Source organism: Liolophura sinensis, chromosome 1 (genome assembly GCF_032854445.1).
Source record: "Liolophura sinensis isolate JHLJ2023 chromosome 1, CUHK_Ljap_v2, whole genome shotgun sequence".
NCBI lineage: Eukaryota > Metazoa > Mollusca > Polyplacophora > Chitonida > Chitonidae > Liolophura > Liolophura sinensis.
The window spans coordinates 8,510,663-8,525,857 of NC_088295.1; the positions used below are offsets into that span (position 1 = coordinate 8,510,663).

Sequence of the window (15,195 nt, forward strand, 5' to 3'; positions counted from 1 at the left end):
GGGATTTGGCCTAGAGCAGTTTAAGGTATTACAGATATATACTTCCTATGATCCAGGCTTGAGGATTTCTACCTGAATGCTTTTGTGATTGATGCTTGACAGCTCAAGAGGCGTGGTCTAGATTGCTTGACTGGCAGAATATTCATTAGCAGCAGTGTTGTAGTCTTTGAGGAAGACTATGATTGACAGGTCATAGGGGTGGATGCTGGCCTGTAGGCGGGTCAGATAGACCACAAAGGCCTTGAGGGCATACTGTCATGTAATGGAACAGCATGTGTGTCCAGGTCAGTGAACAATAGTGAACACAACCATGAGGCAGTCAGGCTGGACAGCAGGGCCAGTCAGCCTGGACAATACCAATCATTACCTGCTGTAATATTCACTGGTCTCAATCCTGCTGACTTGTGATCAATACCTGTAAAACCAAATCACATCTTTACCTGTGTCTCAGGTAGGTTCTAGCTGATTGGTGAAGTGTTGTTACCTGATTCCTTGTGCGTGTAGCCGTGTTTTCAATCAGTGTGATCAACGTGTTTTGTCTGATCACCTGTGTGTTATCTGAGTTGTTGCTGAGGCTGTGTGCCCAGACCGGGACATATCCATCAGACAACAGTTACACCTGATACAGGTGAGTGTAAAAGCTACATGTTTCCTCAGGCTGAGAGCCCTCATCAATGAAACTTTCACAAAATTAGAAACCTTGGCTTTTTGTGTGTAAGCAGGGATATGGGGCAATACTTCTCGTTCTTGCATAGAACAAGCTGAGATGTGTGTGAGAGTGATGGTTTACCTTGTTGTCAAGTGGTATGTGGTGTGTAGCATTGTTTACTATGTGCCTGTTGGGAAGCCTGGGTTGTAGAGCCGGGATATGGATCTGGTTGTTACTGATTCCCCCCAGCTTGTCTGTGTGGTCTCTCTAACTCACCTGACGCTGATTTCCCATTCTTTACAGCAGGAGTTTGCCGGGGATCTGCGTGTTTGAGAGCTGTTGTTTGTCACATCCTGTGAGTGGACTGTAACATTGTGACCGCTGTTGCAGACATCTTGACCGGTGGGACATGGCGGAGGATAGCGGGGGAAGCACCCGCAGCAGTGGAAGTGAGGGTACCCAACAGGTTTCCACCAAGAAACGTACACTTGAAAATGGTTCAGACTTGTTCGGAGTTCAGCTTGAGGTAAGTCATTTGAAGTTTTGTTTGAAAGTGTAGGTTGTGAAATATGTGTTTCAGATGTTGAGAATTTCAGGAAAGTGTGAGATTTCAGTAAAGCAGTTACATGTTTGACACGTGTGTAGTTACATGTATGTAGTTACACGTATGTAGTTACACGTATGTAGTTACATGTATGTAGTTACACATGTTACATGTATGTAGCTACACATATGTAGTTACATGTATGACATATGTAGTTACACATGACACATCTGTAGTTACACGTTGCATGTATGAAATACAACAAAACAGATAGTTGGTTTTCATGATCTTAGCTCTAGATTGTATTTAAAAAAGGTAGAAAAAAAAAATAGAGAAAAAAAGATATGCATGGTAAATCTGAGCTTAGCAACTGACCCTGGGGAGAAACAGTTATGTACTCCAAACGTTTGATTCAACGAATTTATCTGCCAAGTCTGACAAAGGATATTAAATTGATCGGTTTAGCTGTTATTTTATTTGATTCCTGTTGAATAATTTTATGAAGGATACTATTACAATAGAGAAGCATCAATTCAGCCTGTAAGAGTTCAAATCCCACTACAGACAATGTGTCTTTCCCATACACAGGTACAAGGATTAGTCACCTATAGTCACTGTGATGGAGAGTGCATATACATTGATATACATCCATGACATCTAAGCATTGGCAGTCGACATCTACATGTAGATATAATTTTAGCTTTCATTATATGAGTGTTACAGCCTTGAGCACACTATGATAAGCTAGCTGAATAAATCATAAATATCACTGTAATTAATAAATGAGGTTGCATGTGTAGAAGACTGTACATATACTGAAGGTACCTGAGGGCAGGGAAGGGTTTGGGGGTTAAGTCTTGACTTTATATAAGAACTCACTTACATTTTAACCTGAATGGACCAGCTTAAAATGTGACCCAGGGCTGATTTTGTTCGTTCTCACTGTTGATCACAATATATTTCCATTTGTTATATTGCAAGGTTTATAGTTCCTGGTGATGCACTGGATTGATTGATCCAATGAGAATAGAGATCAGATGTATGATCACATTGATCGATCTGTCTGAATTCTGTGACAGATGATAAATGAGCGATTGTGTACCAGGTTTTATGACGTCATAGTGACAGCCTCTCCTCATTCTCCTTACCAAATATATTTGTTTTTATATTTCCTTGATTGGTCTTTTACGCCATACTTGAGAATCTTTCACTTATGCGACGATGGCTAGCATTATAGGGGGAGAAAACCGGGCAGAGCCTAGGGGAAACCCATGATCATCTGCAGGTTGTTGGCAGACCTTCCCGCGTACGACAGGAGAGGTTCACCAAATAGATAGCGTAATGTTAAGCAGTTTGAGAAGCAGAATGTCTTTGATGTAACGATAGGAAATATCTTATATGACATTCATTTCTTGTCATGTATCGAGTAAACTAAAAAAAAAAAAAAAAGAAAACCAAATTAAATGTTGTAATAACTGCTGTAAGAATGAAATTGTGATATTGATCAGTATAGTGCTTGTGTGATAACAGCTGATTTATCATCATCCACATTGGAGGTCACTGGCAACAATCCTGCTCATTGGAAGAAAACAATTGGTCACAATCCGGCTTCATTGAAAAACAGGATTGGTCACAGTGAGGCTTAAATAATGTGGTTGTCCTAGACTGTTTTCATGTGAAGAGGGGATTTACCGTGATCGTCTTGTTGGTTAATTTCTGCCTTGTTTCCCCAGTCTTGTGACTTGCCCATAAACAGCAGACCACTTTTGTGTTCATGTGGGTACTGCAATACCATTTAGTAAGACAAAAACCCAAACAGATACATGTAAATACATTTACACATTCACAAATAAATGAAACACTAAGGAATGTGATTGGCAATATTTTAAATTGTAATTAAGTATGGCTGCTTTATTGATGTGAAGTGTTGCCTTCATGCACAATGTACACTTGTAATTGAAGGAAATCCATTGCATGTATTACGGGACCATTACGACCATGTAACTTTGTTGTAGTTTGGTTGTAGCTTGGTTGTAACTTGGTATCCTTTCCACAGAGCGAATGAAGAATGTGGTCTTAAATAGCGATATTCAATACACGTGTGTTTGCATATAGCAGGTAATGGTCAACTGACCATTGTGCTACATGTATAAACAATTAATGGATGTGTTGTGATCAGATTGTAGGGTTGATTTCAGTTGATAGGACTGCTTGATCAATCATGTGTATGGTGTAGTATTTATTTTCATTTGATCAGGTAACATTTTGAGGGTTGTTAGATTGGACTGTTAGTAGATGGCTTGTCTCATCCACCAGTGACAAGAAATGTGACTTTAAGTTGTAAAGTGAGATTCATATATTTAGACTTTAGTATGTAGTAAGCTTTCTTTACGCTGAAGATAGTACATGTGTACATGTTTTACGTATTCACAATCCAGCTTCGAAATCAGGAAAGTTTTAGGTGACCTGCCAGAGATATATTTCATGAGATCATTACCGACTTCATATAGCAGAGTTGAGATGCACATTTACATGCAGTCTTGTTTTGCAACCTGGTACAATTAAAGGGAGTTATTATAGCCAACATGCTCTAAGATAGACAGTATGTGTACCGAAATTTAGTATACAACAGTATTCTCTTGAACCCATTGAAGGACTTCCACATGTGCAGTTTATGCAGTAATCATATAGACCCGATACTTTATAGATCTAAAAGAGTTAGACTAGAACTGCTGGGTTGGAGGACAACCTTGACAATTTGTCACCGTTCGTATTGAATTTATGGTGACATAATCAGGTGAAATGGTTTGGGCATGTAATTCTACACCGACTCTATTCTTCAGGAAATGCAAACCAGTATTCTGGATAAGCCTTTCCTTTTTGTTAACTCATAATACGATTACAGGTGGGGCTTACACTTGTACACACCTGTGTCTGTGAATAGAGGCATTGTAAGCTGCATAGGTTCGATGTTTATGTTAATACCTGTAAAGTAGGTGGACAGAGTAGTATATCTCATATCATAAAATATTGTGTGCTAAAACTCGGAGGCCAGAATATTGTTTTAATGGGCAACACATGATGTATGTTTATATGTGCTCTAATTTGTACACTAACACAATTAAGTCTCCAAAGGTGAGCTCTCATTTGTTTATAAAGTCCCTTAGGTGTGTTAACTTGTTTATGGTATCTTTTAATTGAGATAATTATCTGAGATAATATTACCTGTTGTTATGATGTGGATATCACAGAGTATTTATTTACTATTTACATGTGTATCTTGTATCTCATACTGAATACATAGAAAGGAGAATAATTAAGATCTAAAATCAGTAGTTTGTAACCAAAATTTTCTTGTTCTGTTTAAAGGAAAAGACCTCTGAAAATCGAAGTTGGCATCATTAAATAGACCATTTAAAACTATGCATAAATATACTTACTTTTCTATGTTTTTGTGAAAAAAGTTAAAGGCGTTCAAACATTTAAATGCTAAGGTGGGCTATCAGAGTTTAGGAAGTCTGACGTCACAAGAATTTTTTCCAATTCTAATCCCAACACTGCATGTTGGAATAACTCTTTTTATCCATAAGTAAAAGAACACTGAAATTATATTCCCAAAAATTCCTTCCTTCTGCTGAACAACTGCAAAAAAGGGTGATGTGATGTCAGAGTCCCTAGATACGGTATGGCTCATAAAGCCCACCATAGTATTCAGATATTTAAATGCCTTTCAACACTCTTAAAGAAATCTGAAAAAAATAAGTGAAAGTATTTTTACACATAGTTTTCAGTTGTCTCTATGATCGACCCTACTTCAGATTTTAGCTTCCTTTTACTTTTCTTAAGGTGAACCAGCTAATACAGTAAAGTTTTGCAACAATTGCATATGGGAATTCCATATTCATCCCATTGACCAAATTGTCACACAGTGGTCATGCATTGGACATGTCTGTGGGTCACATGATATGTATATGTATATAGATCTATTGCTATTCCTATCAATCTTCAGGGTAGAGAAAATCACGTCAACTCAGCTGGGGCAGAGAGTGAGGATTTTAAGTTGAGCATGTACATGCAGCAAACGATGCAGCATCACATTTGACATTTGGGGTAAGCTGTCTGTCTTCAGTTAATGAGCAGTGGTCCAGTTGCTCTCTGTGTGTCTATTGAACAGGTAAAGAAGACAGTGTACTGTGTACCTAATGCTTCATCCTGTTTATAGCAGGTAGTACTATTTTGATAAGGCTGGTGAGTCAGGGCAGCCTGGTGTCAAACACAGCAGGTTACCCCAACAGTGTTAATGGAGACAAACGAGTTGTCAGGTGTTGTGGGGAAGGGGAAGTATATAGAGTGGAGTGGGGTGGGGTGGGGGGGGGGCATTGTCTGACCTGTATCACTTAACTTTAATACAGGTGTTTTTCCCTTGGCTGTCAATCACTGCGTGAAATATGTTAGTGGTTATATTTCTCACAGGCACAAGTTCTCAGAGCCTCTACACACCTTACCTACCTGTTGCCAGCATGTAGCATTGAGGATGTACATTTTATATCTGTGTCAGTCCACTGTAACATCTGTGTATTTATTGTGAAGATCGTTCCAATGTTGTTATCACGAATGTGCATACAGTGTATTAACCATTACATTTATTTCTTTTCATTTCTTTTTTGCATTAAATCTTAACTTAATGATGCGCAAGTCCTGTTTTCTAATGGTTGACTATCCTGCACTGAAGAAACATGTATTTAGTAGTAGTGTTTATGCTTATCACCTCATGATGACAATACAGTGTGATAGCTGCTGACCACTCACCTTCCACCACAGCACACTCACTCAGTATATAATGTTAACTTTGACCTGGTACTGGTAATTGTCTGACTGGTTCCAGCACTGCCTGGTTATCACTTCACCAACGACCTGTACCTGGTACAGGTTGTTGTCTGACTGGAACCATAGCCCCAATACAGGTTCCAGTACTGGACCTGGTTCCATTCAAACCTCAGGAGGAGAACTGGCAATCACCATACTTAGACCTGGGCTTAGTAAACCAGCCTGTTGCGAGTTATCAGGACTTGCGTTTAATCATTAACAAATGGGTTCAATGCTGGTATTCAACCCAATCTGAAGTAATCAACTCTGAACTATTAATCATTAAAGCTGGTAATCAGTAATCTACCCATTCAGAATTCAGTCCTTCTGGGAATCGGGAATTGGCCCTGATATTGAATCCACCTTGGATTCAGTATCCAACCCAGTCTATATCCAGTACTGGAATTCCTTCCACTCCAGACCAACACTGGCATCCCACCCTCCTGACTGTACTGGTATCCCACCCTCCTGACCTAACACTGATCTCTCACCCACTCCAGACCAACACTGGCATCCCACCCTCCTGACCGTACTGGTATCCCACCCTCCTGACCTAACACTGATCTCTCACCCACTCCAGACCAACACTGGTATCCCACCCTCCTGACCGTACTGGTATCCCACCCTCCTGACCTAACACTGATCTCTCACCCACTCCAGACCCACACTGGCTTCCCACCCTCCTGACCTAACACTGATCTCTCACCCACTCCAGACCCACACTGGCATCCCACCCTCCTGATCTAACACTGATCTCTCACCCACTCCAGACCAACACTGGCATCCCACCCTCCTGACCATACTGGCATCCCACCCTCCTGACCTAACACTGATCTCTCACCCACTCTGGACTCAGTTCTGGTATCACACCCTCCTGACCTAACACTGATCTCTCACCCACTCCAGACCAACACTGGCATCCCACCCTCCTGACCGTACTGGTATCCCACCCTCCTGACCTAACACTGATCTCTCACCCACTCCAGACCAACACTGGCATCCCACCCTCCTGACTGTACTGGTATCCCACCCTCCTAACCTAACACTGATCTCTCACCCACTCCAGACCAACACTGGCATCCCACCCTCCTGACCGTACTGGTATCCCACCCTCCTGACCTAACACTGATCTCTCACCCACTCCAGACCAACACTGGCATCCCACCCTCCTGACCGTACTGGTATCCCACCCTCCTGACCTAACACTGATCTCTCACCCACTCCAGGCCAACACTGGCATCCCACCCTCCTGACCGTACTGGTATCCCACCCTCCTGACCTAACACTGATCTCTCACCCACTCCAGACCAACACTGGCATCCCACCCTCCTGACCGTACTGGTATCCCACCCTCCTGATCTAACACTGATCTCTCACCCACTCCAGACCAACACTGGCATCCCACCCTCCTGACTCGGTGCTGGTATCCCACCCTCCAGACCTAACACTGATCTCTCACCCACTCCAGACCAACACTGGTATCCCACCCTCCTGACCGTACTGGTATCCCACCCTCCTGATCTAACACTGATCTCTCACCCACTCCACACCAACACTGGTATCCCACCCTCCTGACCGTACTGGTATCCCACCCTCCAGACCTAGCACTGATCTCTCACCCACTCCAGACCAACACTGGCATCCCACCCTCCTGACCGTACTGGTATCCCACCCTCCAGACCTAGCACTGATCTCTCACCCACTCCAGACCAACACTGGTATCCCACCCTCCTGACCGTACTGGTATCCCACCCTCCTGACCTAACAATGATCTCTCACCCACTCTGGACTCAGTTCTGATATCCCACCCTCCTGACCGTACTGGTATCCCACCCTCCTGACCTAACACTGATCTCTCACCCACTCTGGACTCAGTTCTGGTATCACACCCTTCTGACCGTACTGGTATCCCACCCTCCTGACCTAACACTGATCTCTCACCCACTCTGGACACAGTTCTGGTATCACACCCTCCTGACCGTACTGGTATCCCACCCTCCAGACCTAACATTGATCTTTCACCCACTCTGGACTCAACTCTGGTATCACACCCTCCTGACCGTACTGGTATCCCACCCTCCAGACCTAACACTGATCTCTCACCCACTCCAGACCAACACTGGCATTCCACCCTCCTGACCGTACTGGCATCCCACCCTCCTGACCTAACACTGATCTCTCACCCACTCTGGACTCAGTTCTGGTATCACACCCTCCTGACCGTACTGGTATCCCACCCTCCAGACCTAACACTGATCTCTCACCCACTCCAGACCCACACTGGCATCCCACCCTCCTGATCTAACACTGATCTCTCACCCACTCCAGACCAACACTGGCATCCCACCCTCCTGACCATACTGGCATCCCACCCTCCTGACCTAACACTGATCTCTCACCCACTCTGGACTCAGTTCTGGTATCACACCCTCCTGACCGTACTGGTATCCCACCCTCCTGACCTAACACTGATCTCTCACCCACTCCAGACCAACACTGGCATCCCACCCTCCTGACCGTACTGGTATCCCACCCTCCTGACCTAACACTGATCTCTCACCCACTCCAGACCAACACTGGCATCCCACCCTCCTGACCGTACTGGTATCCCACCCTCCTGACCTAACACTGATCTCTCACCCACTCCAGACCAACACTGGCATCCCACCCTCCTGACCGTACTGGTATCCCACCCTCCTGACCTAACACTGATCTCTCACCCACTCCAGACCAACACTGGCATCCGACCCTCCTGACCGTACTGGTATCCCACCCTCCTGACCTAACACTGATCTCTCACACACTCCAGACCAACACTGGCATCCCACCCTCCTGACCGTACTGGTATCCCACCCTCCTGATCTAACACTGATCTCTCACCCGCTCCAGACCAACACTGGCATCCCACCCTCCTGACCCTACTGGTATCCCACCCTCCTGACCGTACTGGTATCCCACCCTCCTGACCTAACACTGATCTCTCACCCACTCTGGACTCAACTCTGGTATCACACCCTCCTGACCGTACTGGTATCCCACCCTCCAGACCTAGCACTGATCTCTCACCCACTCCAGACCAACACTGGTATCCCACCCTCCTGACCGTACTGGTATCCCACCCTCCTGACCTAACACTGATCTCTCACCCACTCTGGACTCAGTTCTGGTATCACACCCTCCTGACCGTACTGGTATCCCACCCTCCAGACCTAGCACTGATCTCTCACCCACTCCAGACCAACACTGGTATCCCACCCTCCTGACCGTACTGGTATCCCACCCTCCTGACCTAACACTGATCTCTCACCCACTCCACACCAACACTGGCATCCCACCCTCCTGACCGTACTGGTATCCCACCCTCCTGACCTAACACTGATCTCTCACCCACTCTGGACTTAGTTCTGGTATCCCACCCTCCTGACCTAACACTGGTCTCTCACCCACTCTGAACTCAGTTCTGGTATCACACCCTCCTGACTGTACTGGTATCCCACCCTCCAGACCTAGCACTGATCTCTCACCCACTCCAGACCAACACTGGTATCCCACCCTCCTGACCGTACTGGTATCCCACCCTCCTGACCTAACACTGATCTCTCACCCACTCTGGACTCAACTCTGGTATCACACCCTCCTGACCGTACTGGTATCCCACCCTCCGGACCTAGCACTGATCTCTCACCCACTCCAGACCAACACTGGTGTCCCACCCTCCTGACCGTACTGGTATCCCACCCTCCTGACCTAACACTGATCTCTCACCCACTCCAGACCAACACTGGTATCCCACCCTCCTGATCTAACACTGATCTCTCACCCACTCCAGACCAACACTGGCATCCCACCCTCCTGACCATACTGGCATCCCACCCTCCTGACCTAACACTGATCTCTCACCCACTCTGTACTCAGTTTCGTATCACACCCTCCTGACCGTACTGGTATCCCACCCTCCTGACCTAGCACTGATCTCTCACCCACTCCAGACCAACACTGGTATCCCACCCTCCTGACCGTACTGGTATCCCACCCTCCTGACCTAACACTGATCTCTCACCCACTCCAGACCAACACTGGTATCCCACCCTCCTGACCGTACTGGTATCCCACCCTCCTGACCTAACACTGATCTCTCACCCACTCCAGACCAACACTGGCATCCTACCCTCCTGACTGTACTGGCATCCCACCCTCCTGATCTAACACTGATCTCTCACCCACTCCAGACCAACACTGGCATCCCACCCTCCTGACCATACTGGCATCCCACCCTCCTGACCTAACACTGATCTCTCACCCACTCTGGACTCAGTTCTGGTATCACACCCTCCTGACCGTACTAGTATCCCACCCTCTTGACCTAGCACTGATCTTCCACCCACTATGGACTCAGAACTGGTACTGGTATCCCACCCACTCTGGACTCGGCACTGATGTCCCACCCACTCCTGACTCGGTGCTGGTATCCCACCCTCTCGACTGTACTGGTATCCCACCCTCTTGACTCAGTGGTGGTATCCCACCCACTCTGGACTCAGTACTGGTACCCCACCCACTCCAGAACTGGTACTGGTATCCCACCCACTCTGGACTCAGTTCTGGTATCCCACCCATTCTGGACTCAGTACTGGTTTCCCACCCACTCTGGAATCGGTACTGGTTTCCCACCTACTCAGCACTGATGTCCCACCCACTCCTGACTCAATGCTGGTATCCCACCCACTCTGGACTTAGTACTGGTGTCCCACCCTCTCGACCGTACTGGTATCTCACCCTCTTGACTCAGTGTTGGTGTCCCACCCATTCTGGACTCAGTACTGGTACCTCACCCACTCCAGAACTGGTACTGGTATCCCACCCACTCTTGACTCAGTGCTGGTATCCCACCCATTCTGGACTCAGTACTGGTACCCCACCCACTCCAGAACTGGTACTGGTATCCCACCCACTCTTGACTCAGTACTGGTATCCCACCCACTCTGGATTCGGTACTGGTTTCCCACCTACTGCGAACTCAGCACTGATGTCCCACCCACTCCTGACTCGGTGCTGGTATCCCACCCACTCTGGACTTAGTACTAGTGTCCCAGCCTCTCCAGAACTAATGCTGATATCTTACCCACTTGGGACTCAGTACTAGTATTCCCCCCACTCTGGATTCGGTACTGATATCCCACCCTCTCTTGACTTGGTATTGGTGTCCAATGACTTGATACTTCGTTCGTTGAATCTCATTGCTCCTTTGCATTTGACAGATGTGTGATGCTGAAGGAAAGTTGCACTTTACAGAACTTGTTCATGCAGTAAAGCTGCTAGTTCTAATTATTTTGTTGCCAGAAGGGGTGTATCTGTAACCTTTTCTATGTGAGGATTGTTTTGTTCAGCTACCTGTGGGTGTACATCAGAGTAGCGCGAGACTAGCTTTCCTTTCCCTACATACATATGCCTCTGGCCTCACTCCATTTTGATGAAGCTGTACAAAGGAATTTCAATCTTCTGTACACAGTTAAGCTTAGGCTCACTCCTGACCAGTCCATCTATACTTGTCTTGTTCTGTGTTGATGTGGCCTCTCTGTGAACAGATGCACACCTGGATGTTAATACAGACGCTGAGTTAAGCCAGGGCAAACTGAAGCGGCAAAAATAATCTGCCAGAACATCGATATATGGCCATTGACCAGTCCCAAGTGGCTATCATTCCAAGCTGTACAACTGAGCACTTTGCTTATTCACCCCCTCATGCTGTGTGTGATGCTAAATACCTTTAGTGAAACTGACTATTGGTTTAAAACTGCAGTGGAACTTCAGGTGTACAGGTATTGTTTGAGCTCACCCAGGGTGGTCTGTTTATGTGAGGCTTACTTACATCAGATTTTAAACAGTAAGCTACATGTACATACATGAAACAATAAAACATAAATCCTTTTGAGCATTTCACCATTTCCTGTCTTTTGGGGAGTTCAGTACACTGACACACACCATTATTTAAAGATTTGCTCAAGAAAGTAAGCATTTCTTCAGGAAGTTGTAAACTGGTCTGGCAAATATTCCTAAACTGTTCTACCACTTGCCTGATAGTTAATATGTGTTAGATGTGTATCCCTATGTGGTAAAGTGGCCATTTCTTCATATATATATATATATATGTGTGTATATTCATTACTAAACTTATTATCCCATTGTTATGAGGGGAAAGAAACACAAGTACTGTCATTCGTACATATATTTTCTAATCTAACATCATAGGTCTCATTGAGTTCCTGTTCCACAAGGTTACTGTTTGAAGAGTGCTTTTCTAGCTGTGACCTCTGATCATAATCACAGAGGTTACCTGACACGTACTACATCATTCAGCTGTCACAAAAAAATTACCTGTATGTACCCTAACCACGGAAGTTTTATTTCATTATAATCATAGGTGTCTAATTTCAAGTTGATTTGTTGGAGCATGCTGGAGTTGACCCTTTGTGTCTGTTAGCAGGCTACTTGTCGTTTAGAGTTCATTCAAACTTAGTCTATAATGTACAGGACAGATAATCAGTAATTTGTAATCCTGGGGAGTGACACATAGAACAGCCAAGCTCCATAATATGTTAGTTACCCATTAACATGAACGACTAATCCGAACTCTAATTTGGCTCATAATGTAAGCTGATGAACTGCAGTTTAAGGCTGTAGCCAAACATAACACAATATGAATCCCAATAACTTCTATGGTTAGATGCCTTTGAAGCAGGATACGGAGTGAATATACATTTTAAGGTGCAGAGTATACATAACTCCAAGTAGACATGTATTACCTTTGGTTCCTGGAATTCCATTTTAAATAAAATTTGGAGCAGGTTTCTCTCTATTGGGTAGCTGGCTATTGACACAGAAGAGCCTTGATAATAGTGACCATGTGTTGAGAGTAATCAGTTCAACAGCCTTATGCACTGACAGGTTATTAATGAGAAGATAGATTTACACATGGACATGTATGTCAGCCAGGACATTTGATTTACAAAAATTCCAAGGAAAAACATCTGATTTCTCAGTTTAATAATTTTGATGTGTAGTGGTTTCGATCAGTTTAAAGCAGAAAATTTGATCATATTATTATTGATATAAAACAGCTTGATGAGTGACATTGATCTGACAAGCGTGTTAAATTTGTTTGTACTGGAAGCAGTGTTACTATGAGCTCAGGCTTTAAGTGAAATTGTCTTCTCTGAAGACGCACAGGTACATGTCAAGTACATGGTTAATTAAGATGTTTGGTGATGTGTAAAGAGAAGTGTGACAGCATGCCGCGTGTGGTGACCTGCTTGCCAGGCCGTGTAAGCTGATACATGTACCCAAATCTTATCTGTGGCATCAACTCTGCAAAAATAGAAATAAAGACAAGTCTGAACAAAACAGCCCATTTGTCCACAATTTGGCCGTTGTTATCAGGGAAACAAATTCTGGTGAATTTTTTTAAAAACACTTAAGGCAGAGTAGATATATACAGATTTGGATTTGTGAACTCTGCACCTGTAGCCATCTGTGAGCTGTCCACACTGCTGAAGCATGGGCCAGCAATCAGATAACTGCCCTATTTTGTGGCACTGGACGTGCATATTTGCACTCGTATGTCTGTAAATACGCTTTGTTTGGTCTATAAAGACGCAACTTTAAATCTGCTCCTTTTTGCCCTGTGAAACAGCTGGCTGCAGTATCTGTAGTGATCAACATGGGAGATTACACCCTTCTGTATACACCGCAGTGTGTAGAACAACACAGATTGATTGTGCTCCTGATACTGAGCAAAGATGGGACGTAAAAAACGAGAGATTGATTGAAATGGTGTTATTGGTGTGATAATAAAAAAGTTTAGTTGCTAAAATAGATAGAAAGTTTAGATAACGCGTAATTGCAGTCTCTTACTGCTTTACCTGGTACAAAAACAGAGTGATTGTACTTCTGACGATTGGAGTAAAGGTGTGCAAGTGAAAATTGAAGCTTAATTGAAATGGTGTTATTGATATGATAAAAACATAAAACATTCCGGATGTATAAATACTGCCTGTTGGCCTTACTAGATAGAAAGTTCAGAAAAACATTTTTGCCTACTAGTACTAATCCTGTACATGTAGGTGCTGTGTTGCAATTTGAACTGACCTATGCATTAAACCAGGGGTGCAAACATTGTGTGTTCTCATTGAGGTTAGATATGCATATTGTAAGATTGATAGTTTAAAGAATTAAAGTTTTCGTTCATAGCAAATCCCATTTGAGTTTACCTTTTAGTCAGACAGGCTTATAACACTGGTAAATTGATGTTACCCATTGGTAGTGTCAGTTTACCGTTGGGTCAGACAGGCTTATAACACTGGTAAATTGATGTTACCCATTAATAGTGTCAGTTTACCTTTGAGTCAGACAGGCTTATAACACTGGTAAATTGATGTTACCCATTAATAGTGTCAGTTTACCTTTGAGTCAGACAGGCTTATAACACTGGTAAATTGATGTTACCCATTAATAGTGTCAGTTTACCGTTGGGTCAGACAGGCTTATAACACTGGTAAATTGATGTTACCCATTAATAGTGTCAGTTTACCTTTGAGTCAGACAGGCTTATAACACTGGTAAATTGATGTTACCCGTTAATAGGGTCAGTTTACCTTTGAGTCAGACAGGCCTATAACACTGGTAAATTGATGTTACCCATTAATAGTGTCAGTTTACCTTTTGAGTCAGACAGGCTTATAACACTGGTAAATTGATGTTACCCCTTAATAGTGTCAGTTGAACCTAGCTTGTCTGTAACTCAGTTTTCAGAAGTATTAAACTTTGTTCATTTGACATCCTGTCTGTGATGATTGTTCACAGACTTGAAATTTATGTAGGGATTTTTCCCCCCGCCCTAAACTCTGTACATGTTCCACATATATTTGGTTTGGTCAGCAACGAAGCTGTGGTTGTGGTCAGCCAGCCTGTTGTTTGGGCTGTCTGGACTGCCCAGCATTTGGAACCGCGTGGCTCATTTGTCAACTTATCCCTGCCGGCCTTGAGCTCTAATCTTCTGGTGAAGTTGTCTGTTTATTCGGACCTCACCTGGCTTCCTAACCACTTGGCCCTTGGCTTTACTTGTGACATGCCATCAGAA

General features: G+C 44.2%; 1 protein-coding gene across 1 annotated transcript in view; it reads left to right on the forward strand.

Annotated features, from left to right (window-relative positions):
- The first annotated feature begins 316 nt into the window (after positions 1-316).
- The window catches only part of LOC135472544 (ras-GEF domain-containing family member 1B-like), a 67,366-nt gene continuing 52,487 nt past the window's right edge, over positions 317-15,195 (forward strand). The window contains 2 exon segments of the mRNA XM_064752099.1: positions 317-451; positions 953-1,175. Coding sequence (XP_064608169.1) covers positions 1,059-1,175 — 117 coding nt within the window. The 5' untranslated portion in view covers positions 317-451; positions 953-1,058.